Here is a 26432-nt window from a genome sequence, read left to right as displayed (position 1 = left end):
TAGTTAATTTAAAAAGTTGTCGCACTTCAACTGTTGCTAGTTTTAGTAGGTGGTGCTTTATTTCCTAAATAAATCCCAGTTTTCGAACATACTGCAGCATCAGATTTTCATTACAAGTTGTTTAAAAATAAAGAGCATTAATTTCCACTTTCTTTCTTTTATGCAACTAGTCTCTGCTGACTGAAGTTCCATTCGCATTTGCTCTCACCCACAATGGGACACAATGTTGTCTTGAGCAGCACTCTGCGTTGCGTGGGGCCCAAGTGGGAACAACACTTCTTCAATATCAGGGGAAAGAAGAATATGCAAAGTAAAATCCAGTGACTTCTTTCGAGGACAGGAACAACGACAATGGATGTAGCTTATGCCACAGGCCAATAAATATGGAAACATTACAACAATGATTATCAATAATGCCAAGAGTTATCAGTATGATGGTGGCAATAAGCAGAAAATCAAAGACAGATCTTAAGAAAGTAAGAAGTATAATCTGAAAAATATAACAAAGAGTGCCTCAGTTGCAACTGAGGCAATCAAACATAGCCTTCACAGATACAAAATATGAGAACACAAGACTGCACCATAGATTCTTGTAAGCCTATACATAAATGTAAACTTACGAGTGTAAATGTACTCGTAAGCAAATCTACTCCTGCATCTAGGTGTAAATCTATACTTTTGAGCTATTCACAATTCCAGAGTGCAAATTTAGTCCCAAGTGTAGAGTAACACAGAGAGCAGGGGGGGGGGGGACTTGAGGGGCAGGGGTATCAGGAGAGTAAGATCAAGAAATCACACGTACTCTCGTGAAAGGATGAATGAGAAGGAAAAAAGCAGTTCCCTGAATGAGAGCAGTAGAAGTATACAAGTCATCCAATCAAAAGGTTAGCAAAGAAGCTATGTTTCAGGGCAGGGACAAACACAGGAAGAGAAGGAAAAGTCAGTGATTAAGAATAAGAGGGACGATAAAGCCAACAAATGATAAGCAATGGTGCTCGCACAAAGCCTGCTGGGAGTTTTTGGTATGCTCCATAAGAGGTCGATAAACAACAGACTGTCTATAGACAAGTTCAATAGACCCAAAAACACAACACCACTAGGAGTTTGAAGTCTATTTCTACAATTAATCCTAGACTTAATATCTCGGAGTTACATGCCTATCTGGTTAACTACAGGACTATGGATTCCAAACAGTGGAACCGCCCCTCTTTCTCAAGAAAAATGAGTAGCCATGAGGACTCCACCTCATCCCACATGCAGAGAGCATTACATATTTGACAATTAAATAGCCTCCACACCAGAAAGTCCAATAAAGGCTGTAACAAAGCATGAACTCTCGCTTCTCAAAGATGTTCTGGGCCAAAATGAATTTTGGGATCGAGACAAATTGTTTGACAAGAGTGAAACTAATACATACAAGCTAGTTTTAAATTATCAGTTGATTAAAGAAATAAATCAAAATCACATTATTTCTACCACAAATTAAAAACAAGTGGTTAAAAGGCAATTGTCAGGAGCATGTAGCATTAAAAGGACAGGAGGTGCTTAGCTGGCATAACTTTTTCAGAACATTTTCTATAAATAGAATATTTTCTGGGTATACTAACTCAATTCTCAAAAGTGAGGTTGTCAAACAACTTTATGTACGTTGACTTTACAGTAGTCTGCTTAAGTAACTTGAGTAAACATTGCAACAGCATTTAATAAATGCACCAAATAAGCAGAGCAAGTAGTCCTCAATAAAACTGTCAGGTGTGAGATCAGGCATAGTACAGATTCTCAAGGGGTATATTACAAGGGCACTTTAACAAAAGCAATGTTTTTATGCATGAATATACCGGAATCTGAACTAAGCTCTTCCGTATAGGCATAGTTAGCCTAGCTAAAATAGTTTACACATTTGTGATCCCTTTCCTGCCCCAGAGACAAATCAAGCAATATAAGTGTCTCAGAACTGAAACTGTAAAGAAAAGAAATAAACACGATTCTAAAGTACTATTACTAGTCAGCCTGTCATGGAAGGGCCATTCTTTGCTCATAGTGTTCTAATGCAATGGTTCTTAACCTTTTGACTTCTGGGGACTCCCACTTAATTATTACTGGACCCTGAGGACCCCCACTGAATGGTTATTGGAATTTGGGGACCCCTCATGAGGAGGCTTTGCAGACCCCCAGGGCCCCCCACCACAAGTTGGGAACCGCTGTTCTAATATAATACTACTAATTTTAGCTGCAAGGAACAGAAAAACACATTTGCTTGCCTTTAATTATTAATCTGAAAGAAAGTAAATATCAGCTGGGCTGATAAAAATGAAGAAGGTGGTCACGTTTAAAATGAGGACCAAAGCTGCGAGAAGCAAACAAGCATTGCCAAAGCCAACAGCTCTGGATTTACTGTGAAAAAAAGCATGCAGTGCTGGCACATTAGATAGAGTAGGTTACACAAGACTGAGCTGGCAGAGGCGGACAGAGAGGAACACAGTTGTATAGTAACTCTTCATGAACTTCAATGCAGGCACTTTAGTAAGGGCAGAAGGATACACTTAAACAACCAATGCATCAGGGCTGAGCCAGGACATGATTGACAGGCTCAAGCCAATGGCTGAAAAGGCAAACTCAAAGCCCAAAATGTATTTTGCTAGCAATACAAATGGAAGACAGCTGCACTGTCAAACCACAGACCTAAAAAGAACAGCTTTTTAATACTGTCAGCACCTATACAAAGTTTAGAGCTGGTGCACTAATGTGTGATAGAAAATAATTAAAATTTTTCAGATGTAGCATAGCATCCCATTCTAATATAATCTATTCACACAAGACCAAAAATATATCTGAAGTTAGTTTATGTAAATGGTAAGTTATAAGATTTTCATAATAGCACTCCTTTACAAAAACTAAAAAAGGATATCTGTCGTCCATGCTTATCCACTGACAGTGGGCGTCTGTGGGGGGAGCCAAGGCGGTTTCGATCTCGATACACTCGGTCCACCAGTCCATGATGCCGGGTAGTTCGACTCGTATCCAGTCCAGATGATTGGAAAGGAGTCTAGAGCAGACAAAATATATAAGAAGAACTAAACACATCTCAACATATGCCAAACCATACCGAAATGCCAACATAACTGACCATCACAGCCATAGTAGCCGTGTTTTTAGCCAACAAAACATACTTGAAGGGCGGTATTGAGTATATATGCGTACAAGAAATCGCAAGTAGTCAACAAATACAATTTGGCCTATTTCTTTAGACTGTGTGTAACTAGGTACAGGACAATGGCTAGTCTGGTTAATAGCCAGAGCAGGTGCACAATCGTGAGTGGAGTCAGAATATATTGGAACAACAAACACATGTAAATTATCTATGAATCATTTTAGCATAGGCATCTAGAAAACAAGGAATATTTTAATGAGTAAAACGTGTTTGAAGTTTAATCAAGCTTCTAAAGCACTGTAAATGAAGCCTGCTGGACTGCATAATTCCCTTCAGAACACTGGTGGAATACATTTAAACATTAGAAAACACCAAAGCAGAACTACAGCTCAAATTGTTGAAGGTTTGCCATTTCGACAAAAGTTTGAAAAGGAGAATTTTGGATAAGCTTGGCCAAAACCTGGTCCCTAAACATAGTTCTCTGTTCCTGGCTTTCTTACTTGTAAATTGCTGAATAAGCTTATAATAACTATGATCCCAAACAAAAAGAAACCATAAGCACTCCTGCGTGATACTGGCTGGGCTGCTGTTTTTTTACCTGCTACTTACTGTCGGCTGACCCTCTGCAAAACAAAACATCTCTGAATGTGTGTAGCCAGTGAAAAACAACAGCAAAGGCAGTATCAGGCATGGGTGCTGCAGGAGCTAGTTGCAGGTTCTTTTAGCATCCAGAAAGGACGTTGTTAGAAATAGGGGTCTCTAGTTGGCAGAGGTAGGTACCTTTGTCCAAATAGGGACCCTTGGTTCTAGTCAGGGTAAGGGGGATACACACTTTAGATAACCCCTGATCACCCCCTTGATAGCTTGGCACGAGCAGACAGGCTTATCCCAAAGGCAATGTGTAAAGTATTTGTACTCAAAATACACAGTAATACAGTGATAACACCACAAATGGACCCCATACCAGTTTAGAAAAATAAAGTATCTTTAGCTAAACTCAACAATTGCGATCATTGGAGAGTGAGCTTTACTTTGTGAGAAGGATTTCTGGACATTAATGCTCACTGAGAAAATTGTAGAGCGACTCACTATTCAGAATCATAGTGTCCGGTGTGTGAATATTAAGAGAGCACGTATGAATAGACCACTTGTGGACTGAGTGCTATGCAGCTGAAAGAACAATGCTACAGCCAGTGACAGATACAGATACACAGCTTACCTGTACTTGTGAGCAAGCTTTAGGAACTTCAGAGATTAAAGCAGGTGCAATTTTTCCCTTTTTACTTAAAATGTTTGAAGACTCTGATGAGGGGATAAGCAGAGGGCAGAACAGTGACGTAAGTAGTACTGGTGTTTGGGGGTGTGTGGTGGGTGGGGGGATAAGGAACAAGAGATCACCACAAGGTGCATGAGTAATTGAATGGCTAAGAAGAGTACCTTTCAATTTATTATGAAGAAAAACACAAGAGACCACGATGGAGAGCCCGTCATTACATATGAATGTATCTGGTGAGACATGAGATGTTCGAGCTGGTCTAGAGACTCAAGCTGTCCAAGCAGCACAAATGTGTTTCATACAGTAAATCCAGTGATAACAGAACTCACATTCTTTAGCACTTATTCAACGGAAGGTCCTCACTTTTTGCAGAAGCTAATCAACCTAAGAAGGTACTATGCATGTGTATAAGGTGGGAGTTTGGGGTTTACAATGCATTCCTTAGGTTATTGCTTGTCCCCCTGCTAGGGCAGACAGTGAGGCAGCGTCAAAGGCAATGCAACTGTTGCGGGGACAGGTGCAAGTCAAAGATGAGTGTGGATGTAAGTCTTCAATTGTTGCAGTCTCTTCAAGTAACAATGGCGGAGGAGCAATGTAGTTATAATTAGGGGTGGGCGGAATTTGTGTAGTCGCGTTATGCAAAGTTCAGCAAAACAGTAAAAAATCTCAGCGAGCTACGCAGAATTCCGCGAGCACGCGGAATTGCTTGTTCCGCCCGTTCGCGATGCATTTTTCCTGTTAGAGGACGCTGTTTGCGTGCTCATGGGGAAATATCTCGTAAACATGCCCATGCAGTTGCGGCTATCTTGTTTCACTTGTCCCGCCCGCTCACGATGCGTGTTTCCTGTTTGCGAACGTGGATGTCCGATGGAGCGTTGTGTTCGCACCCTCCCGCTGGATCGCGCGGCCGGATGCAAACGGATAGGAAAACTCGTCAGTGAAAGCAGGGATCCCGGTAATTTGCTCCGGTGTGCGCGAACAAGGAAAAAATTCCGCTACGCTGCGGATCGCAGAATTGTTTGCTATTCCGCGTTCTCCGCAGAATTGCCAGAATTCCGCAAGCGGAGCCAAATTTACTGCCCAGGCCTAGTTATAATTATATATGTCTAGAAATTAATGAGGGCAACGGTGTGGGCCACTGAGCCATTTTGCACATTCTTGGAGCCTAACCATAAAAGACCGAGGTCCTCATACTCGGACCTGCGCCTCCGCCTGGGACAACACCTGGTGGCCATCCGCCCTCTGGAGCCCGCTCACCCCGACTGACCATGCACGGAACCTCAGCATCATCCTCGACTCCTCCCTCTCCATGTCCCGCCAGATCAAAGCAGTCACCTCCACCAGTTTCAACTGCCTCCGCATCCTCAATAAGACCTTCAAATGGAATCAACAAGACTCTCCTACGCAAGCTCCAAACCAGCCAGAACGCTGCAGCCAGGCTCGTCCTGGGGGCACCACGCCATGAAAATATGACCCAACCCCTACAAAGCCTCCACTGGCTCCCCCATCGAGAAGAGAGTCACCTTCAAACTCCTGACCCATGCCTACAAATCCCTCTACAACACTGGACCCAAAAACCTCAACGACCGAGTATGTGTCCACGTACCCAAGAAAAAACACTGCTCCGCCGACCTCGCCCTGGCAGATGTCCCCCGCCTCCGCAGAAGCAGAGCCGGTGGGAGAGCTCTCTCCTACATCGCAGCAAAAGCCTGGAACAAGCTCCCAGTGAACATCAGACGCTACCCAACTCTCCACACGTTCGGGAAGAACCTCAAGACCTGGCTCTTCGACTGACTGGGAGGAGTCCCCCCCAGCGCCTTGAGACCCTCGCGGGTGAGTAGCGAACTTTATAAGCCTCTGATTGATTAATTGATTGGTAACTGCATTAGATTTACTTCAGGCGGTGCATTCCTGAAGAGCCAGTACATTCTGCAATCGCTGTGCCTCAAATAACATTTGAGATTCTAGGTGGAGTCACCTATTTATATCTTACATTTACTTACTTTGGTTCCAAGTAGTTGATCGGTAACCTGTTTGGTTGTCCAAAAAGAAAAACTAAGTAAAGATTGCTTCCGCACCAACTTCAGCTTTGTGGAGTTAGCCACTGAAAAGTTACCAGGAAGAGAAACTCAGTCAAAGACCGAGGGTGAAACACTGCAGTTTGTACTGTGTCCAATGCTATAAAAAACAGAGTAGACACAGAGGACATGAATAAAAGACTATGAATTTAAGTAGAACAAAGATAAACTCATGCAGCTTAGGGGGATGTTTCTAAATACTAGAGGGCTTCACACTTCCTATGTGTGGGTCTGCAGAAAGAAGATTCTTCGGCTCTCCTTTAGAGATTTTAAGTCAAAGGTCATCACTTCTCAAATTGTAGGTTCTAAATTACCATCTTTATCTCAAATAGAGGTATTGTCAGGATAGAAAGAATTCTTGACTGGTAAGGCAGTAAGGGGAAGAGATACCGGTTACTGTACCATAGCCCATAATTAGAGGGATTAAAAAATAGAGCTACATCAAGAAACATTTATTAATGAAGCAAATGTCAAGTCAGGTCAGGTTAATTGAGACTCACACTTTTTTACGGGAGAAATACACCCACTAGAAAACAACTGATGGGGAGCTAGATACAACCCACCTTATGTGACCATGTTTGGAAAGTTGGCGTCAGAAAGCAAAATCAATAGGCTGAAGGATTTAACAGAAATGAAGCTTAAAAAGAAAGCTTAACCTCTAAGCCCGACAACGGAGCACATCAACCAACGCTCTGCAGTCAGCATGATGAAATCCAGGTTGGGTCTATTTTCTGAGTGAACAATGGAGGAACAGAATGATCCTAGCTAATATAATGAACTGAGAACGACACCAGGATGCGTGAATTTATATAAGAAAACTCAAAAAAAGGTAAATATAAATGTATTAATAAAGGGGCCATGATCATGATGCTAAGGAATCCCCTCACTCCCCACCTCCAGCTCCTGATTCAATATGGAAGAGTCAATGGGACTGCTAAAGAATTATTTCACATCAGCAGGGTGCAACACATTAATCGCCAGATAGGACCACAAGATAGGACCACACTGCTGTGCAAACAAGGGAACATACTTTACACTGAGGGGTGCAAAACATAGGCAATGCAAGGACAATGAGGCAAGCAAGCGTCTAGATCCCTTTCTGTAATAAGAAAGTGAACTGGAAGTGCTAACCGTAGCGGCAAATGCTCACTGCGTTCTCTAAACACTTCACTACTACGCACTTACATCGTCAAATATTCACCTTTGAACACTGTTCATTCCAAACTGTATTGAAATGTTGGAGGCACATAAAATATCTGCCTCACGTAGTACCAAGAACGACAAGATAAACGGAATTTGTTCTTAGCATTATAATAAGAGCTAAAGAGAAGCAAAATGTATAAAATATATTTTATTATTCTTGCTCTTCTTCTTCATTAGAATAAACATAACGATTTGAACAACAAAAATGTTAGAGAATAAAGGAGAGAAATAAACACAATATTAGTCAAAGATCTGCGTTACCTCCAGAGGGCTAACATCTAGAAGATTCAACGTGCAGCATTTCGCAAGTACACCAGCCACATTTTCCACACACTTGGCTGCACCTGCTTAGCACATCGAATCAAAGATGGTTCTTTCTTATTTTCACTGACAACTCAGCCCAAGGCACTGCTTGTTATCTTAAAGAAGGAAAGTGTTCTAGCAACAGTGACTCATGTAAGAGCTACTTGCCTTACATGATTTGTCAACAAGCCCTCTGGCACTGCATATTACACTCTGGAACAAGCAATCTTCATTTTTAAATAAATAGAACCATGATATTATACTAGGTGTCAAACAAGTTCACGTCACAAAGACACTTTGGCACTCTAAAAGATTATTCTCACTGCAATCTACAGTTTATGAAAGAAGCATCGTAGCCTCTGCGATGATTAAGTGCTAGCTCTTACAGTCATGATTTCAAAGAGATGGGTCTGGAGGAACACAGAGCAACCTTTTTCGAGTTATTCAACCAGTCGCGAGGAGTGACCAGGCTACCAACTCTTTCAGGAAATGCATGAAGAGGGACGTCCCTGTTTAATGGTCATCACAGCAGAACATCAACACTGCAGTCCTTCCAGTAAGAAATCTTATCACTAGTTTGTGATAAATTACACATTCGCTGATCATCTATAAACAAAGTATCCGTGAACTCACAAATGACCATAAATGTAACTGTAGATTTCTTCCGGAGACACGGCCATCTTCTGTTGGCGGTATGGCTCCCCAATGCCACCTATTCGCTCACAAATCTCCCCTTACATTGGCTAAGGTGGCTGGAGAGACTGATAACAAGCATTTACAATGCAACGGTTTCGCCTTTGGAAAAGTTATAGCTATTGGCATTGTAAATGACAAAATTTGTATTTATGTGTTGGTTTTGAAAACAGATAAATAAATAGCATTGTCATTTACATTGCTAATAGCTTAATCTCTCGCAAATGTGAGACCTATTGTACCCTACGGACGAGCTCAGCAGACCGCAATTACTACCACACACACACACACCCAGTGCCACACACACACACCCAGAGCCACACACACACACCCAAAGCCAGCCACACACACCCAGAGCCAGCCACACACACACACACACACCCAGAGCCACAAACACACACACACACACATAGACCACACACACACACACACCCAGAGCCACACACACACACACACCCAGAGCCACACACACACACCCAGAGCCACACACACACACACAGAGCCACACACACACACACACACACACACACCCAGAGCCATACACACACCCAGAGCCACACACACACACACACACACACTTAGAGCCACACACACACCTAGAGCCACACACACAAACACACACACACACACACACACACACACACACACACACACACACTCTCCCCGTGCCTAACAAAACAAGCCCCCACCGCTTCGTGGCACTCTACACTCTCTCTCTTGTATCAACCAGTGGTGCACTCTGGCCATAGAGCCTACTGTTCAGTGAACCAAATAACTACCTTCTGTGGGCACAGGCCCAGTAACACATTGCCCACTGAGGCAAACACGTCTCTAACCCCTGTATGGTGGTGGTGGCACGTTTGTCACTGTCCTGTACCGATGACCATCCCTCACCCCATGAGACAGTGTCCACTGTCCTGGTTCGTCAGTGCCCACTGCCCCTGTGTATACTCTCCGGGTATATGTTGCTCCCTGTAGCGCTGTACACACACTCTCCTCCCTCTTCCTAATACTCCAGTTTAACCCTGTCCCGGTACGTCACTTTAGTGAACTCTCTGCCCGAACTCATCTGACAGCGGCTCCTTACTGTAGTGAGGGTGGGGGCGTCCGTGTGGCTGTGCCCCCTGCTACTTCCCGTCCGTGCAGCCGCGGTAAAGAAAATACGGCTAGCCACATCTAAACAAATGCGCACAGTTGCAATGAAACTGAAAGCACAGTAAAACAAGTGATTTGCATAGAATCTCAGAGTGTTGCATGGCGCAGCAGACTTGAACTGGGACCCCCAGCTCTCGAGTCAGCAGCCCTGGCTGGTGCACCACATCCTCTCCACTCCTGTCTTATTTGTTAGAAAGCTTTTTCCTTTTCCCGGCCGATGATTTTTGAAAAGCAGCTCTTTATTCATTACTTTGGCATAACTGAAGCCTTTTTACTTAATCTCCCTAGTACTCTGCAGTCACTCTGCACTCCCTAGTCACTCTGCACTTCCTAGCACTCCCTAGTCACTCTGCACTCCCTAGCACTGTAGTGTAGTTCCTATTTTCCCTATAGGCCCTGTGCATTGGAATAACAAACAGCAGTGAAGACGTAGGACTGTGGTCTTCTAGGTCTGTACTGACTATGTTAGACTTAATTTAGGTTTGCGCCAGCTAGCTCAGAGGTCACTGGAAACTTTCTTGACAGAATAGGAAGTGATCAGCTCCCCTGGCTCAGACAAGAAGGGATTCAGCTTCCAACAACCGCATAAACATGACAACTTTGCTCCCCAGAATAAGAGTAAATCTCTAGAGTCGTGTGAAAACAATAGACAATTTCAATTTCAATTTCACTCAGTCAGACGTGCGTTCCTAGTTTCACCAGAGTGCAGAGAAGAGAAGACGGGCGTTTTCAATAAAGGGTATGATTTATTGAACAGTCTTCCTTCTCATGCAAGAGAAATGGATTGCCACAATTGTAATACTTAATATAAAGTAAATTACGTACAGTAAAAGGAGTATTATGAAATAATACTGTAAAAGCATTGATATGGTTTGTTAGCCATAAGATACTTAAAATGAATAAAATATATACAATATATACACTCATATATACATTGGCTAACGACCTTAACTGGTGCTTTTAACTACGCCTACCCCGGTGTACCTGACCTAAGCCTAATACGTGGGAGGGAGTAAGTAAGTAGCAGTTTAAGTTAAGTTGGTTTTGCCAAGAGTCTGATCCAAGAATTCTCTCTAAGGGTTTAGTCAGCACCATACCTTTGGAATAGAATGTAGGAGGTCTGGAATCTCCCTCTCAGGACCCGATATCCCAGTCACCCGCAAGGGTAGGCTGGAAACGCCGGAGCTGGATTTTCTCGGCAGGAAAAAAGACAGCGTCTTTCTCAGCGCGTCAAAGAGGAGGGGCAGCGTCTGTGGGCTTCTCGGGTCAGCTAGGCTCTCTGCAAGGGGACAGCTGTTCTGCTCCAGAATTCACCACTGTGTGTTTGCTTAAGGCAGCATTGGCATATTTATACCTGAAAGGTGCCGGGTTTGACGTAAGGTTGGACATAAGACGTCAATAAAGATGTCACTAAGAACTGGCCGTTCTTACAGTGCTTGCAGGAGTTCTATTACAAATCAAAACAAAGCTAACGGGGATTTCCCAGGTTGCTAGAGGTTTGGTATGTTGAAAGAACTCGTTGTGCTTTCTAGGAATCTAAGGAAGTAGCTTTTGCCGTGCTTTGGACTGCAAGGGCGATTTACTAAATTATGGATCTGATCCTTATGCCGTTATATGGATATTATCGATTATAGTCCTGTAAGGGCATAGAATGGTAATATTGATTATGGTTCCTAGATAAACACACAACACCCACTCCACGATTTTATGTCCATCAATTACTAAAACTAAGCAATAAAGGTGCATGTGTATTTCAACCCACCCCACAATACATTTTGCATTCGAAATGATTTATACGAAATACATGAAAATGATAATAGGTACTGTACGTTTTAAGCAGTATGGTCATTCAGAAGAATTGCTTATGTATATCAACTGAACGGTTTGCGAAAAATTACACATGAAATGTCTCTCAATACAGAAAAGAAGGGCGAGACTATTTCATCACATATAAATACAGTTGCTGTAAAATGTGCTAGAGGCTGAGGTAATATTTTGTCTCTAGATCTACTAAAAATAGAAGCTCTGTTCTTTATGAATAGTTCTACTTTAAGCAAAGTACGTGTGCCAGAAAAAAGGTAAATATTTTGGAATTTTGGAAAAAATAATTTCATGATGAGGGGGGGAAAAAATAGTTCCAAACGTTTTTCAGTAGCTCTTGTTTATCAAAGCCGAAGGCCGAATTCAGAGTTCATGGGAAAGCTGTGTGCCGGATTGTTGTCCAAAAAGTTATTTTTTCTGTTCAGGGGAGAACATCATTTCAGACAGACTCTCAAAAAATTGGTCTACATATTCAGGTGACAGTTCGACCAAGTTTGATAATGCTGTAACCTGGCAGTCGTTAGAATGATTCCTATCATCGATTTCAGGATCAGCAATGCTCACAGAGGGTCGTACCTGGGTGATGTTGCTTTCAATTCTTGCTTCACTGCCACCACCTAATCGTAGCGCAGAAGTCTCAACGAATGCCGTCATCAGGATTGGTAACCGCTGGGGACAACACGATGCATGAGCCGTTACAGGACTTAGCAAAGTATCGATATCCATTGGTACTGCTGATTGTAGTGCAAGACAGGTGTCTAACACGCATTCCTCTACGCATACCATACATCGAAGCACAGGTAAGATGCAGGTCTGCCATATAGGTCTGAATGAAAGAAACCAGGTCATGTTCAGATCCCTTAGCCGGGCTAATCCAAGGACTTTAGTTATGCGGTCCCGATAGCGTATAGATAGGATTGTTGCTTCCATTGTCGCTGGAGTCATCTCTGCATTTTGGCTTGCCATATCGGAGCAGAAGGGTCAAAAATAAAATCCCTGCTACGAGTCCCAAAAGTAGTGGTAGGCCGCCAAAGACCGAATGGACAAAATTGGGCAAGATGCACAGGACTGCTTCGAAGGGTGTTAACAGTCCCGAAAAAATTGTCTTAAATACATACGAGATACCACTGGCATCCGACATATTTAGGATTTGGCTTAACACTTCTACGAAATGCACGGGGCAATTTGTTAATAAAAGTGTATGCATCTCTGTAGTTGTCCTTGCAACTTGGAGATCATACGTCTCTTTTGATGACGTGATGGGCACTGTTGTCTGTAAAAGCACAGACTTCATTCTGCCTAAAGTATCAATTCGTATAGAAAAGATATTCAACGGAGGCCAAATCGGAGCCTCTGAGTCTCCAGGGCCATTTGGATACAATGCTTGCATACAGCAAGTGACCATGGAAGTAACGCTTACGAGATATGCTTTCCCTGGCACCATGCCACAACAGCTGTGGTCCGTTATTAGAACGTAACTCCTGTTAGAAAGTTGTCTAAAGAATGGCTCTATCTGTGTTGCAGGTGTGCCGTGCTGGTGGCATGAAAGGTTATTTGAAGTCCCCTCACAGGCCCCATGCAAGTTAATACCTTGGCACAAAAGTATACCGCTTAGTGATTGTTTACACTCATTACCACTAAGAAATACATTTTAGTTATTGTCACTATAACATGTGTGTGTATAAGGTAATTTCCATGATGACTTAATGTATCCTTTACCCAACCTTTCATACTGGCCTGCTGGTATATACTCTTGGCAATTTTTTAATTGGAAAGTTGTTATCGGAATTGTGATTATTCCGTGTATTATCCATTCAATGACAGGTCTTTCTGACATGGTCAATGGTAATCTCTCAAGTTTTTCAATGCTCAGGATGGTATAGTCTGCTCCTTTCTGTGCCAAACTGATTTGTTTATCAGTAAGGTTAAAGATAGAAAACAATGACGTTGTGTTGATTAAACGCCATGGCACATAGCCTGAACGCAGGTTTTGCAACGTCCAGCCTAGCTGTACAATAGAGCGTAATTGGGACTGGCCATGTTGTAACATTAGCAAGTCCTGGTCTATTCTATCGATAGCAGATGATACAATACTGTCCAGTGAATATATTCTGGAGGACAGAATCATTAACCCATTGTCCACAACAGAAAGTGATTTTTCCAAATTAATACGGTCAATTTCTCGTATTTTCTCTGCTGTCTCAATTTGAGTCACTTTCCATGCCTCGTTGTAAGCAGCGTATATACTGGCCGCTATGAAACGTTTTTGACGCTGTTTGCGTGGTCCCATTATGAAATCGCGCAAGTCAGCACCATCTTTAAGTAAAGATAAGTGTTGCTTAATTTCTGCCAGTGTGGATGTTTGTAGCCATTCAAGGCATAGTTTCCCTACACTGTATGTTGTTACTATCCCAGGATGTTGTCTCTGGGAGTATCTAGGGTCTGGTCTGGTCATTTTTATCCCCTGTATTTTGTTCAGGAATCTGTCTTGACAGTTATTTGTGTCTGTAGGCCAGATTAACCACTTTTTCCAATCAGGATGTGTTCTGTTTTCATGTAAAACTTGGGATACGTCTACCTCAATATCTGTGGTTGCATTATCAGGTATTGGCTTTGGAATAGACGGTTTGTTAAGGTCTTTAATCTTGGCTAGGCCAAGACAGGTAGTTTGTTGAATTGTGTCATTCAAGAACATTATTTGTTCTGGGATCATGCAGGCTCGATATAATGCTTCTAGGCCTTGTACCTGCCAATCTTTTGTACCCAGATGGTTTTTGTTTCTGTTTTATCTAACAGTTTATAATAAAATGTTTCTGCATCACTTGTGTTAAACCCTGAGAAGTATTGGAATTTCTCATAGAATGTTTTTGAACTGCTTTTAGGTGGAGTAGCACAATGTTCCCATTGGTTATATTTTAAAATATTTCTAGGTTGAGCAGAATTTTGCAAATAGTGGTCTGCATAATGGGTAAAACAATACATCTGTTCATAATTCGATGAACCTTGCAAATAATCATGTTCTGTAAATTTTGCTGACAAAACTAAATCCGACATCATATTATTTATGCTTTTAAAGTCCCAATCATCAGAGAATGTACTTGGTTTTACGAAGTCACTTAATGAAACCTTAAACTGATGAGGATATTTCAAGAGTTCGACCGGTCCATATATTTCGTAATCTGTTTTGTCCCAAACTACCCCGCCGGGTATTGGAATGGCTGTGATATTCACTGATGATAGTTCTCTTTTCTCGATGTGAGATGACTTGTGTGGCTTCAGAACTAAGTTGATGTTCTGACTTGCTGTGTCCATTGTACTGTATTTTCCTTCAACGAATTTTCCCAAACAAAGTACCATGATGAGCCAAAGCAGGAGGAAAAGTACACCTAAGACAGTCCAAAATTCAATCCATGGAGAACTAAGATACGTTTCTTTGAGTTGGAGCAAGAGTTTTGTTGCTTTGTCTTTAAATGTTTTTGTTTTTGGCGTTTCTTCTTGTTCACTTGGATCTTCAGAAAAGTTATCGAAATTGATAAAGTAGCTAGATGTAGTTCTTTCAATTGTTGGAATTGTCTTTTCAATTTGCCTTTCATTAGCACATTCTGATGCTACATCATTGTAGACTGGCGTTTCATGACGAACTGTTTCAATTTGAGTTTCAAGAGGCACAAGTTCCATGGCATTGTTGCATAGTCCTTTTTTGTTCACTGTAGGTTTATCAAATGTGATTAGTCTTTCAGTTTGAACCTCTTGGATACTAGCAAATTTGGGTATTCTGTTATTTCTTGGGAGTCCACTGGGCCTACTACTTATTATTGGCCACATGATTGTGGTTTTACCAGGTCGATTGATACAACTCGGTTCTCCTTTTTACCAGCAAGGGGCGGTAGTACCACTGATCTTGTTCCGTTGATTGCTAAGACAGGTACCGCTTTTCTGTAAGAAGGCCCAAATTCCTTCTTAACCGCTATTTTCTCTCTGACCAGATTCCCAATCTTTGGAATCCAGACAGATCTTGCTGGGACAGGTGGTGTGTCTTCAGTGATTGTTGGCTGTTGTTTTAACTTTGTTTCTCAGGGCTTTTCTAGTTTCATTTAAGTCTTGTAAAACAGCCAAACGATCTTTGATGTCAAAGCATTTTTTCTTATTTTCTACCACTGAAGCAGGACTAAGTCCTGAACATACATTCTAGTTCCGAACAATAGTTCGTACGGGCTGAAACCTTTTAGAGAATTTCTTGGCAAGTTATTAAGACTACGTTAGACACTTGTTAAATGCTGGACCCACCCATCACCCGAACCTAATACCTTTGCCATTATAGATTGCTTTATGTCTCGGTTTTTTCTTTCCACAACCCCGTTTCCCTCAGGATGGAAGGGACAAGAGAACCGCAACCCAATGTCCATGCTGGTCATGGCCTCCTTATAAGCTCGAGAGATAAAAGCAGAACCCCGGTCAGAAAGAAGCATGGCAATTGCGTATGTGCCGATAAAGACTCGCAAATCTTTTATAACAGTTCTGGCGTCAGCCGAGCGCTGGGGCCACATCCATATGAATCTCGTACAGGAGTCCACTGCGACCACAATATATTTATAGTTGCCATCCCTTTGTAAGGGACCACAGTGGTCCAGGTAAACACATGCTAATGGTTTATCTGAGATGAGAAGGGGTGTTTGCGCTGGTCGTTTCACTGTTGATACTTTCATTTTTTGGCATATTTCGCATTCCAGCACATATTTCTTAGTTTGTATTCTCATGCGCGGCCACCAATATCTGTTTTAATAATGATATTGTGGCGGAAACGCCAGCGTGTGCAGAAGCAAGCCCTTCCTGTGCCGCTGTAATTAGTCCTAACCTGTGTTCCATGTTTGGAATTACTCTATCCCCCACTCCAGGGATTCGAGCAAAAGGAACATTATTCGTATCTGTTAAATATGAGTACTTTTCTGGAAAGCCTTTTGGGAGTGTTTTTCTATCATCTTTTACTGACGCACTGACAGCTTGTAGTATATCGCTGTCTATTTTTGTTTTTGACCGGGTGATAGCAGCTACGGAAGCCGTTTGCACAGCTGCCTTCGCGGCTTCATCAGCCAATGAATTCCCAGCAACGTGAAAGCCATCACGTTGATGACTCTTTTGTAGTTCCTTCTGTAAAAGAACTACTTGTTCCCAAAGCATTTTATGCTTGATTGTGCCACCTTTTGCATCTTTGAACCCGTTTTCAACCCAATTCTGCAAGTATTCATTATAAGATTGAACGCAATAATATGAATCTGTTAGAAAGGCGATCTCAGGGGGGGAGGCAGAGGCTATCTGGCCGACCACCCCGAGACCCACCTCTCTTTCTAGAACTGGCCGAGCGCGGTCGAGAGGCCTCCTGGCGAGGTTCCTCTCCTAAGATCGTACAGGCGAGCAATCACACCACTACAGATTGACACCACACAAGGATAGATTATTAACGTCTTTATCAGCAATCAAGGCAGGGTATCTCAGCAATATATGTACAATGGATCGAGGGATCCTTAAGATCTTAGTAACGGTGGGAAGGGGGTAGCGGGACAGTCTTGGTACCAGCCTGATACAGGGATACCCTGCGCTCAGCTCTCAATCCTCGAGCTGGGGGGTTCCTCGGGGTCGGGCCGCGGCAGCGCCAGCAGGGCTCCGGATGGTTTCAGCGAGGTCGGGCCGCGGCAGCACCAGCAGGGCTCCGAAGATGGTTTCAGCGAGGTCGGGCTGCGGCAGCGCCAGCAGGGCTCCGGAGATGGTTTCAGCGAGGTCGAGCCGCGGCAGCGCCAGCAGGGCTCCGAAGATGGTTTCAGCGAGGTCGGGCTGCGGCAGTGCCAGCAGGGATCCAGAGATGGTTTCAGCGAGGTCGGGCCGCGGCAGCGCCAGCAGGGCTCCAGAGTTCAAAGTAGGCGTGTTCTTCTCAGGGTCTCTCGACTCCGGGATACAACTGCTGACCCATCCCAGAGCTGTCCCAGATATAGGTCTGGAGTTCTTTGATGTCCGGACCATCGCACCTGGGGGTCAGAGGGGCCGGGAGGCGAGTGTCCAGACACCCAGCAGGAGGGTGGAGCCAGCGCCCAGGGAGGCCGGAGGGCGATCGAAACCAGGCGTCCGGGGACGGCTGGAGGGCCTTCGAAACTCCCCTCCTCCTTGATCCGTCAAGTGGCCACTTTACCACCTGGTCGGACCTTGGTGCCTCGATGTCGGTGCTTTGTTGGGGCCGCGGCCGAGGTCGGGCCAAGGCCACAGGGCTCAGACGGGGGAGGCCCAAGATGGAGTCGGGCCTGAGAGGGTGGCCCGGGATAGGGGTCGGACCAGTAGCATGGGGCGAGTAGGGGTCGCCATGTTCCGGTGAGGGAGAGCCGGGGGTCGCCGTGAGTGGCGGCTCTCGTGAAGGCTGGATGGGGTAGCTTCAGGCCGGAGAACCGGGGTCAATGTCGTCCAGGGCCCGCCATGCGGGAGGAGTGGGACCACGCCACGAGGCCGGGTCCAACAGAATCGCACACTATAAGTGTGGGGAATTCGCGATCGGTATATTCAAGCGCCATCTTAAATACTAGTAGTTCAGCTCGCTGAGCTGTACAATCTCCTAGAGATTGCGTTTTAGTGACCAGTGGTCTAAATTTTCCTTTGTGCCAACGACCTTTAACAATCGCGCACGCAGCACTGTAAGCTTGTTTACCCCCAACTGCGGGTTGTGCTGATCAGTCTGTATATATGATACTTCCGTATTGTTCTAGAGGCAGGATTTCAATTGGTAGAGGACATTCATATTGTAAAAATTCCGGTGTCTTTAGGTTAGGATCAAATTCATATACTACGTCTGTTGCAGCAAGAGAATTAACCCATTGGATCCATCTTGGATGCAGAGCTTTAACATTTGGAATGCTCGCTTTAGTTACCGCTTCTAAAGCAGGTATAGGTGTAACGATTATTATTCGTTTACCTTGTGCTAGGGCCCTTTCTTTTGCCACGGCAGTCTGAACCGCAGTTGGAATTTTTTCCGTTGAACTGAATTTTATTTCAGCTTTTGTATACAAATGTGATTTGTAAGCTATAGGTACCGTTTCTCCCTCATTAGAGGTCAGGTATGTGAATCTGCATCTTCCTGACCCGGATTACAAGGTTGCGTGTATTGTCACGTGTTTCTAATTTTGTTTTAGGTAACATGTCTGTTTGCAGTGATCTCAAAATTTCTGTTTGTTTGTGAGTCCAGTTGATTGGTTTAAAATCAGGTTTTATTAATTCGTAGAGATGTTTAATCCTCTCTGCATAGTTTAGAATGTAAGTTCTTCCGAAATTCAGAAAGCCTAGAATCGATTGTAAGTTCTTCAGCGTTTTCGGTGCTTGGAGTACAGCGCACTTCTCTAAGAAGTTGTCTGCTAGGCTTTTTCCTTCACTTGATAATTCGTATCCTAAAAATAAGACAGATGGGCAATTCGTGATTTTTTAAAGTTGAATTTGTAACCCTCTGCTGCGAACCCAAGTATTATGGTGTTCACTCTTTTCAAGTGAGTATCCAAGTCGTCGTCTGTGAGATAAATGTCATCAACATAAGATAATGCCTCATCATCATACATTTGTAGTAACTCTGTTACTCTGGCTGAGAATAGTCCTGGGCTGTTCTTGAATCCCTGTGGGAGCCTACAGAAATTTTTCTGTGACCCCATTATTGAGAAAGCGGTCAAGTACCTGCTTTTCCCAGACAGGTAGGAACTGTGATAGACGTTTGGGGGTTGGGGAGTTGCGGTTGTTATTATTTCCGCGGCCTCTACCCTTGTTGTTGTTACCTCTGTAACTACCTCTTGAATTACCTTTGGGTGACGTAGGTGTGAAAGAGGTGGATTGCTGATTTGTTCCTGTATTTTTTGAGCCTCCTCTATAGGTGTATCTACGAAAGGAACCCCTTTGTGTTGGCTGTTGCAATGCTCCCATTGACTTAGCCGTTTCTGTATCTTTCTTCATCTTTTCTAAGGTCTCATCTGTGCTTGAGCCAAAAAGTGTTTTCTGATCAAAGGGTTGGTTCAATAAGGATGTTTGTACTTCTTGTTTGAACCCTGAGACTCTAAGCCATGCATGTCTCCTTAACATGACACTGGTGTTGATGGATCTTGCTGCAGTGTCTGCTGCGTCTAGGGCGCACTTAATGGAAGTGTTAGTTATTATCTTTCCTTCCTGTATTAGCTGATCTGCCCTCTTCTGATGTTCTTTGGGGAGATGTGTGATGAGTTTTTCTAATTCATCATAATGTGCCCTGTCATAACGTGCAAGTAGCGCTTGTGTATTGGCTATACGCCAGCTATTTGCCGCTTGTGATGCAACTCTCTTGCCTGATGCATCTATTAATTTTGACTCTTTATCAGGTGGAGGGGCCTCTCCTGTAGATAATGAGTTCGCTCTTTTGCGAGCGCTATGCCTGAACACGAATCCAGGGACTGCGAAGCCTGCGCAGCATTCTCCTCCAAGTCGACGATTAGAAATCGTCGAGCTCGAAGACACGAGGTTTCCAGAATGCAGTCGGAGGCGATCCCGGAGCTGTTCGAAGACCAGCACCTCGATGAAGAAGAGGATCATGAGGATCAGTCGGGGTCGGAAGGGGACGAGTCGGATGTCGAAGAACTCGACGTGCAACAAACCGTGAGTGACGACGTCCCCTTACCAAAAAACCAACCCCGTGTGGTAACGACCCCGCCTTTGAGCCCGGCAAACCGCAGAAAAAAGTTTCTGACGCCCCGTCTTCGGGCCCGGCAACGAAACCGAAACTGAAACCGAAACTCTCGGTCTCCCACCATGTCGGATCCGAGAAGAGGTCGACATCGACTTCGACGCCGAAGCTCCATGCAAGGGAAAGCTCGGCATCGAAACATTCCATGTCGAAACAGAAACATGATTCGACGTCGAAGACTCACTCGACACCGAAAAAATCGGAATCGAGCAAACACTCGGTGCCGAAAACACCGAACATTGACGATCGAAAACAAATGCACCTTTCGGAACCGAAGGCTTCGGTACCGACACAGGAGCAGCAGACAGATCCCAAACAAAAGATTTTGTTTATCGATCCACAAACTGGCAAAGTAGTGACGAAGAAGAGGAAGAATGAACAGATAGAAGACAAACCTCTTCCTTCAAAAAAGAGAACACTGGGGACAAATACAACTCCTCCTACTTCTCCTCGACCTAAAGTCACACCCTCTTCTACTATTCCTCACACTATGCCAAATATTCCTGCACCTTCTACACCAAGACCATCCACACCTCAGTCTGATGTAGATGTAGATAGTGATACAGGGGAGGGAGAACCTCAAGGGGTTGATGACACTATCCCAGATGAGGATGACCCATGGGAAAATTATAACGCAAGGTCAGATGATGACAACGACCCAGAGTTATATCCCTCAAAGCCTTCACCACCTGATGATAACACAGGGTTTGTACAGCTCATTAATAGGGCAGCAAAATATCATAAGGTAGATCTACATACAGAACCTCAAATAGAGGACTTCCTATTAGAGACACTACCTACTGCACAAAGAACATCAGGTACTCTACCTATGCTGAAGGGTCTTCTCAGTCACACAGGAGAAATATTCAAAGACCTAGTGAGGGCCAGGGTGTTAAACCCAAGAACTGATAAAAAATATAAGGCGGCTCCAAAGGATCCAATATTTATCAAAGGGCAGGTACCTCTGGACTCGCTTGTAGTTTCAAACGCTCGCAAAAGAGCGAACTCATTATCTACAGGAGAGGCCCCTCCACCTGATAAAGAGTCAAAATTAATAGATGCATCAGGCAAGAGAGTTGCATCACAAGCGGCAAATAGCTGGCGTATAGCCAATACACAAGCGCTACTTGCACGTTATGACAGGGCACATTATGATGAATTAGAAAAACTCATCACACATCTCCCCAAAGAACATCAGAAGAGGGCAGATCAGCTAATACAGGAAGGAAAGATAATAACTAACACTTCCATTAAGTGCGCCCTAGACGCAGCAGACACTGCAGCAAGATCCATCAACACCAGTGTCATGTTAAGGAGACATGCATGGCTTAGAGTCTCAGGGTTCAAACAAGAAGTACAAACATCCTTATTGAACCAACCCTTTGATCAGAAAACACTTTTTGGCTCAAGCACAGATGAGACCTTAGAAAAGATGAAGAAAGATACAGAAACGGCTAAGTCAATGGGAGCATTGCAACAGCCAACACAAAGGGGTTCCTTGCGTAGATCCACCTATAGAGGAGGCTCAAAAAATACAGGAACAAATCAGCAATCCACCTCTTTCACACCTACGTCACCCAAAGGTAATTCAAGAGGTAGTTACAGAGGTAACAACAACAAGGGTAGAGGCCGCGGAAATAATAACAACCGCAACTCCCCAACCCCAAAACAGTGACTTAATACAACTTCCCCCAGACCACATAACACCAGTCGGGGGACGTCTATCACAGTTCCTACCTGTCTGGGAAAACATCACATCAGACAAGTGGGTGAGACAAATTATCCAACATGGTTATTGCCTAGAACTCACAGCTACCCCACCAAACATCCCCCCCAAACAGCGTCCAATGAGTCAAGATCATCTGACATTGTTAAAAGAAGAAGTACTATCACTGCTACAAAAGCATGCCATAGAGAAGGTTCCAAAAGATCAGCAAGGGACAGGAGTATACTCTCTATACTTCCTAATCCCCAAAAAAGATGGGTCTCTAAGACCAATCTTAGACCTCAGACCTCTCAATGCATACATAAATTCGGAACATTTCCACATGGTCACGCTCCAACAAGTACTTCCTTTACTGAAGAAAGGGGACTTTCTTTCTACACTGGATCTAAAAGACGCTTACTTTCATATCTTAATTCACAAAGCCCACAGGAAATACCTACGGTTTGTAGTGGAAGGACAACATTATCAATTCAAAGTCCTTCCGTTCGGGGTCACAACGGCACCAAGAGTGTTCACAAAATGCCTAGCTGTGGTGGCAGCACACCTAAGAAGACAACAAATACATGTCTTCACCTACTTGGACGATTGGTTAATAAAGGCCAAGTCACAAGAAGAATGTCTTCACAACACACAGAAGACGATTCAATTGCTGCACCACCTAGGGTTTACGGTGAACTACAAGAAATCACACCTGCAACCAAACAAAATTCAGCAATACCTGGGGGCTACTATAGACACAGAAAAAGCCATAGTATACCCCAATCCAATCAGGATACAGACAATGGTCAGGTTAATACAAAGATTTCAACCACAACACTCACTACCAGCACGAGTGTTTATGCAGCTGTTAGGCATGATGTCCTCCTGCATACTGCTAATACCACATGCAAGACTACAAATGCGTCCACTACAGGAGTGTCTAGCGACACAGTGGAATCAGGCTCAAGGTCAGATTACAGATCTGGTGTTGGTAGACGACCGTACGCATCGCTCTCTGAAGTGGTGGAACACAACAAACATTTCCAAGGGACGGTCGTTCCTAGAACCGATTCCACAAGTGATACTAACAGCGGACGCATCGCTCTCCGGATGGGGAGCGCATATGGACAAATACACAGTGCATGGGAAGTGGAGTGTGCAGCAAAAGAAACTGCACATCAACTACTTGGAACTATTAGCAGTATTTCTAGCACTAAAAGCTTTCCAAATACAAATAACGAACAAGGCAGTCCTGATCAGAACAGACAACATGACTGCAATGTATTATATTCAAAAACAGGGGGGGGACACACTCTCTCCAACTATCCAAACTAGCACAGGACATTTGGAGATGGGCCATTCCTCAAAAGATCTATCTGTTAGCAGAACACCTACCAGGAGTTCAAAATCAGATAGCAGACATCCTAAGCAGAGAGTCAGAACAAGTACACGAATGGGAGCTGCACGACCAAATACTGCAGCCATTCTTCCAAAAATGGGGGCAATCAGAGATAGATCTGTTTGCCAATCATCAGAACGCAAAATGCCAAAACTTCGCATCCAGGTACCCACACCACCGGTCCCAGGGCAATGCACTATGGATAAATTGGTCCAACAGATTTGCTTACGCTTTTCCCCCTCTCCCACTAATCCCGTTAGTGGTTCGGAAACTACAGCAGCACTCAATGACAATGATACTAGTGGCACCCACGTGGGCAAGACAGCCGTGGTTCACCACGCTACTACAACTCTCACAGGTGCCACATCAAAAGCTAAGATTACCCATGCACCTTACACAGAACCATGGAGAAATAATGCACCCAGATCCCAAACAATTGAACCTAGCGATCTGGCTCCTGAGGTCATAGAGTTTGGATATTTAGATTTACCACCAGAATGTATGGAAATCATTAAACAAGCAAGACGTCCTACCACCAGAGCATGCTATGCAGCAAAATGGAAGAGGTTTGCTATACACTGTAACAGTAAGCACATCAACCCTCTGGACACATCCACTAAACAGATCATTTGCTATTTACTACACTTGCAGCAATGTAACTTAGCATATACCTCTATCAGGGTTCATCTCGCAGCTATAGCGGTGTACCTACAAAACAGGCAACATCTTTCCCTGTTTAAAGTACCAGCAATTAAAGCTTTCATGGAGGGACTCAAAAGAGTCATTCCACCAAGACGACCACCTTCCCCAGTCTGGAATCTCAACATAGTACTTACCAGACTAATGGGACCACCATTTGAACCTATGCATAGGTGTGAAATACAATTCCTCACATGGAAGGTGGCATTCCTCATAGCTATCACGTCACTTAGAAGAGTAAGTGAGTTACAAGCTTTTACGATTCAAGAACCATTCATGCAGTTACACCAAAACAAAGTGGTTCTTAGAACAAACCCAAAATTTTTACCAAAAGTAATTTCTGCATTCCACATCAATCAGTCAGTGGAATTACCGGTCTTCTTTCCAAAACCACAGACGGTAGCGGGAAGGGCCCTACATACATTGGATGTCAGAAGGGCAATATTGTATTATATAGAAAGAACACAAACTTTCATAAAGACAAAACAGGTATTTGTTGCGTTTTCTCCTACACATAAGGGCAATCCCATCTCTAAAGCGGGCATTGCCAGATGGATTGTAAAATGTATTCAAATATGCTACTTAAAAGCAAAGAGAACATTAACTGTTCCTCCTAGAGCTCACTCTACACGTAAACTAGGAGCATCTATGGCATTCTTGGGAAACATTCCACTAGATGACATATGCAAGCAGCTACCTGGGTTACACCGCACACCTTCACAAAGCACTATTGTGTAGATGTGCACACAACACAACAAGCTAGAGTGGGACAAGCTGTATTAAAGACTTTATTTCAGACAGTTGCAACAGACACGGGTGACCACCGCTAGGGAGAGAACTGCTGTATAGTCTATTCATAATGTACCATCTGCAGCCCATATGCCTCGAACGGAATATGCTACTTACCAGTATGCATCTGTTCTTGGCATAGAGGGCGGTAGAGTGGTACATGCCCTCCCAGCCTCCCCGGAAACCTGTGTCTGTTCCAACATTATCTTATTTAGATACACTTACATGGGCATTCCTATCTGTATTCTATCACACTACTCCATCTAACCCTACTATGGCAAAACAATCTAAGGATGGAGCCGATGCCCATGCGCACTACCAACCAAAGGAGGAGTCACCAAGCTACAAAAGACTCTCCAAGAGAAAAACAAAGTGCAATCATCCGAGCCCAACACCAGATGGCGATCTATTCATAATGTACCATCTGCAGCCCATATGCCTCGAACATATATTTAGTGTGAATTGGAATATGATTTGAGAAGGCAGGCATAATCATTTCTTCGCCATGAGGTCACTCCCTGACAAACTCTGGTGGCCAGTCTTTTTCAGCTAATAAGATGTCATAGCCTTTTGAGAGGTTATCCCAAAACAGACCCCTCATTTTCCTAGTCTTATCTCCCTCTATACGCAGTGTTATTTCGTATATCTTATGAGGTTCGCTAACTCTGGTATCTGCAGTTTTCACTTCAATGTATTAATTCGTGTCCACTGTCTCCAGATGATTCATTAGGATCTTGCGAGCGATGATGATTTCTGCTGCGCTGTCTAGCATTGTCTGTGCCCACTCTCCATTTTTCAGCTGTGTCCTCAGTATTCTCTACATGTTCGATTACTCTAATGCTGGCTACCTTCTTTCTTGGAAATTGTAATTTTTTACTTTGAGCAGGTTCCTTGTCTTTGGACTTGGTGTGCTCTTCCCTTGGTTCTGACCGTCCTCTTCTTTCCGACGTGTATCATTACTTTGATATCTATCAGGCTTTTTCAAGTTATCCCTATTTCTAAGGTTATATCTTTTCTCAGAGGGCTCCCTCTGGGGGGACTGTTGTTCTCGGTTCGGAGACCTTCCTCTGGACTGAAATCTTTTTTCTTTTGGACTGGATTGTTTATTTCCATCCCAGCTCTTTTTTGGAGTATTTTTATTATTTTTAATAAATATTTTTTCAGGATTTTCAAGTAGTTGGGGTTTTACTGGTTTACCACCCAAACTATCCCTACCTAGTTCTTCATAGGATTTTTCTATGATTCTGGCAAGTTTCATTGGTTGATCGGTTATATCTGTTTCTTTCAATTTCTGGCCGATCGCCACAGATGCTGCTTCTCCCTTTATATTGGCTAATAATATAGCCGAGACCTGCTTGAAGTCTTTTAGCAATTTCATACCAAGAGTTAACGCAGGCTCTGGACCGTATTAATTTTGAATCTGTCTTAG

General features: G+C 43.6%; 1 protein-coding gene across 4 annotated transcripts in view; it reads right to left on the bottom strand.

Moving 5' to 3' along the window:
• CRTC1 (CREB regulated transcription coactivator 1) overlaps window positions 1–26432 on the bottom strand; it is a 364358-nt gene that overhangs the window by 126675 nt on the left and 211251 nt on the right. For all 4 annotated transcript variants that reach the window (XM_086947032.1, XM_086947030.1, XM_086947029.1 and 1 more), the window contains exon 3: window positions 2909–3046. In XM_086947032.1, the coding sequence (XP_086803158.1) occupies window positions 2909–3046 (138 nt within the window). The remainder of the gene's footprint in view (window positions 1–2908; window positions 3047–26432) is intronic.

Source organism: Lissotriton vulgaris, chromosome 12, assembly GCF_964263255.1.
Source record: "Lissotriton vulgaris chromosome 12, aLisVul1.2, whole genome shotgun sequence".
NCBI lineage: Eukaryota > Metazoa > Chordata > Amphibia > Caudata > Salamandridae > Lissotriton > Lissotriton vulgaris.
The sequence above is the reverse complement of the archived record's forward strand: the minus strand, read 5'-3'. Positions and strand labels throughout refer to the sequence as shown.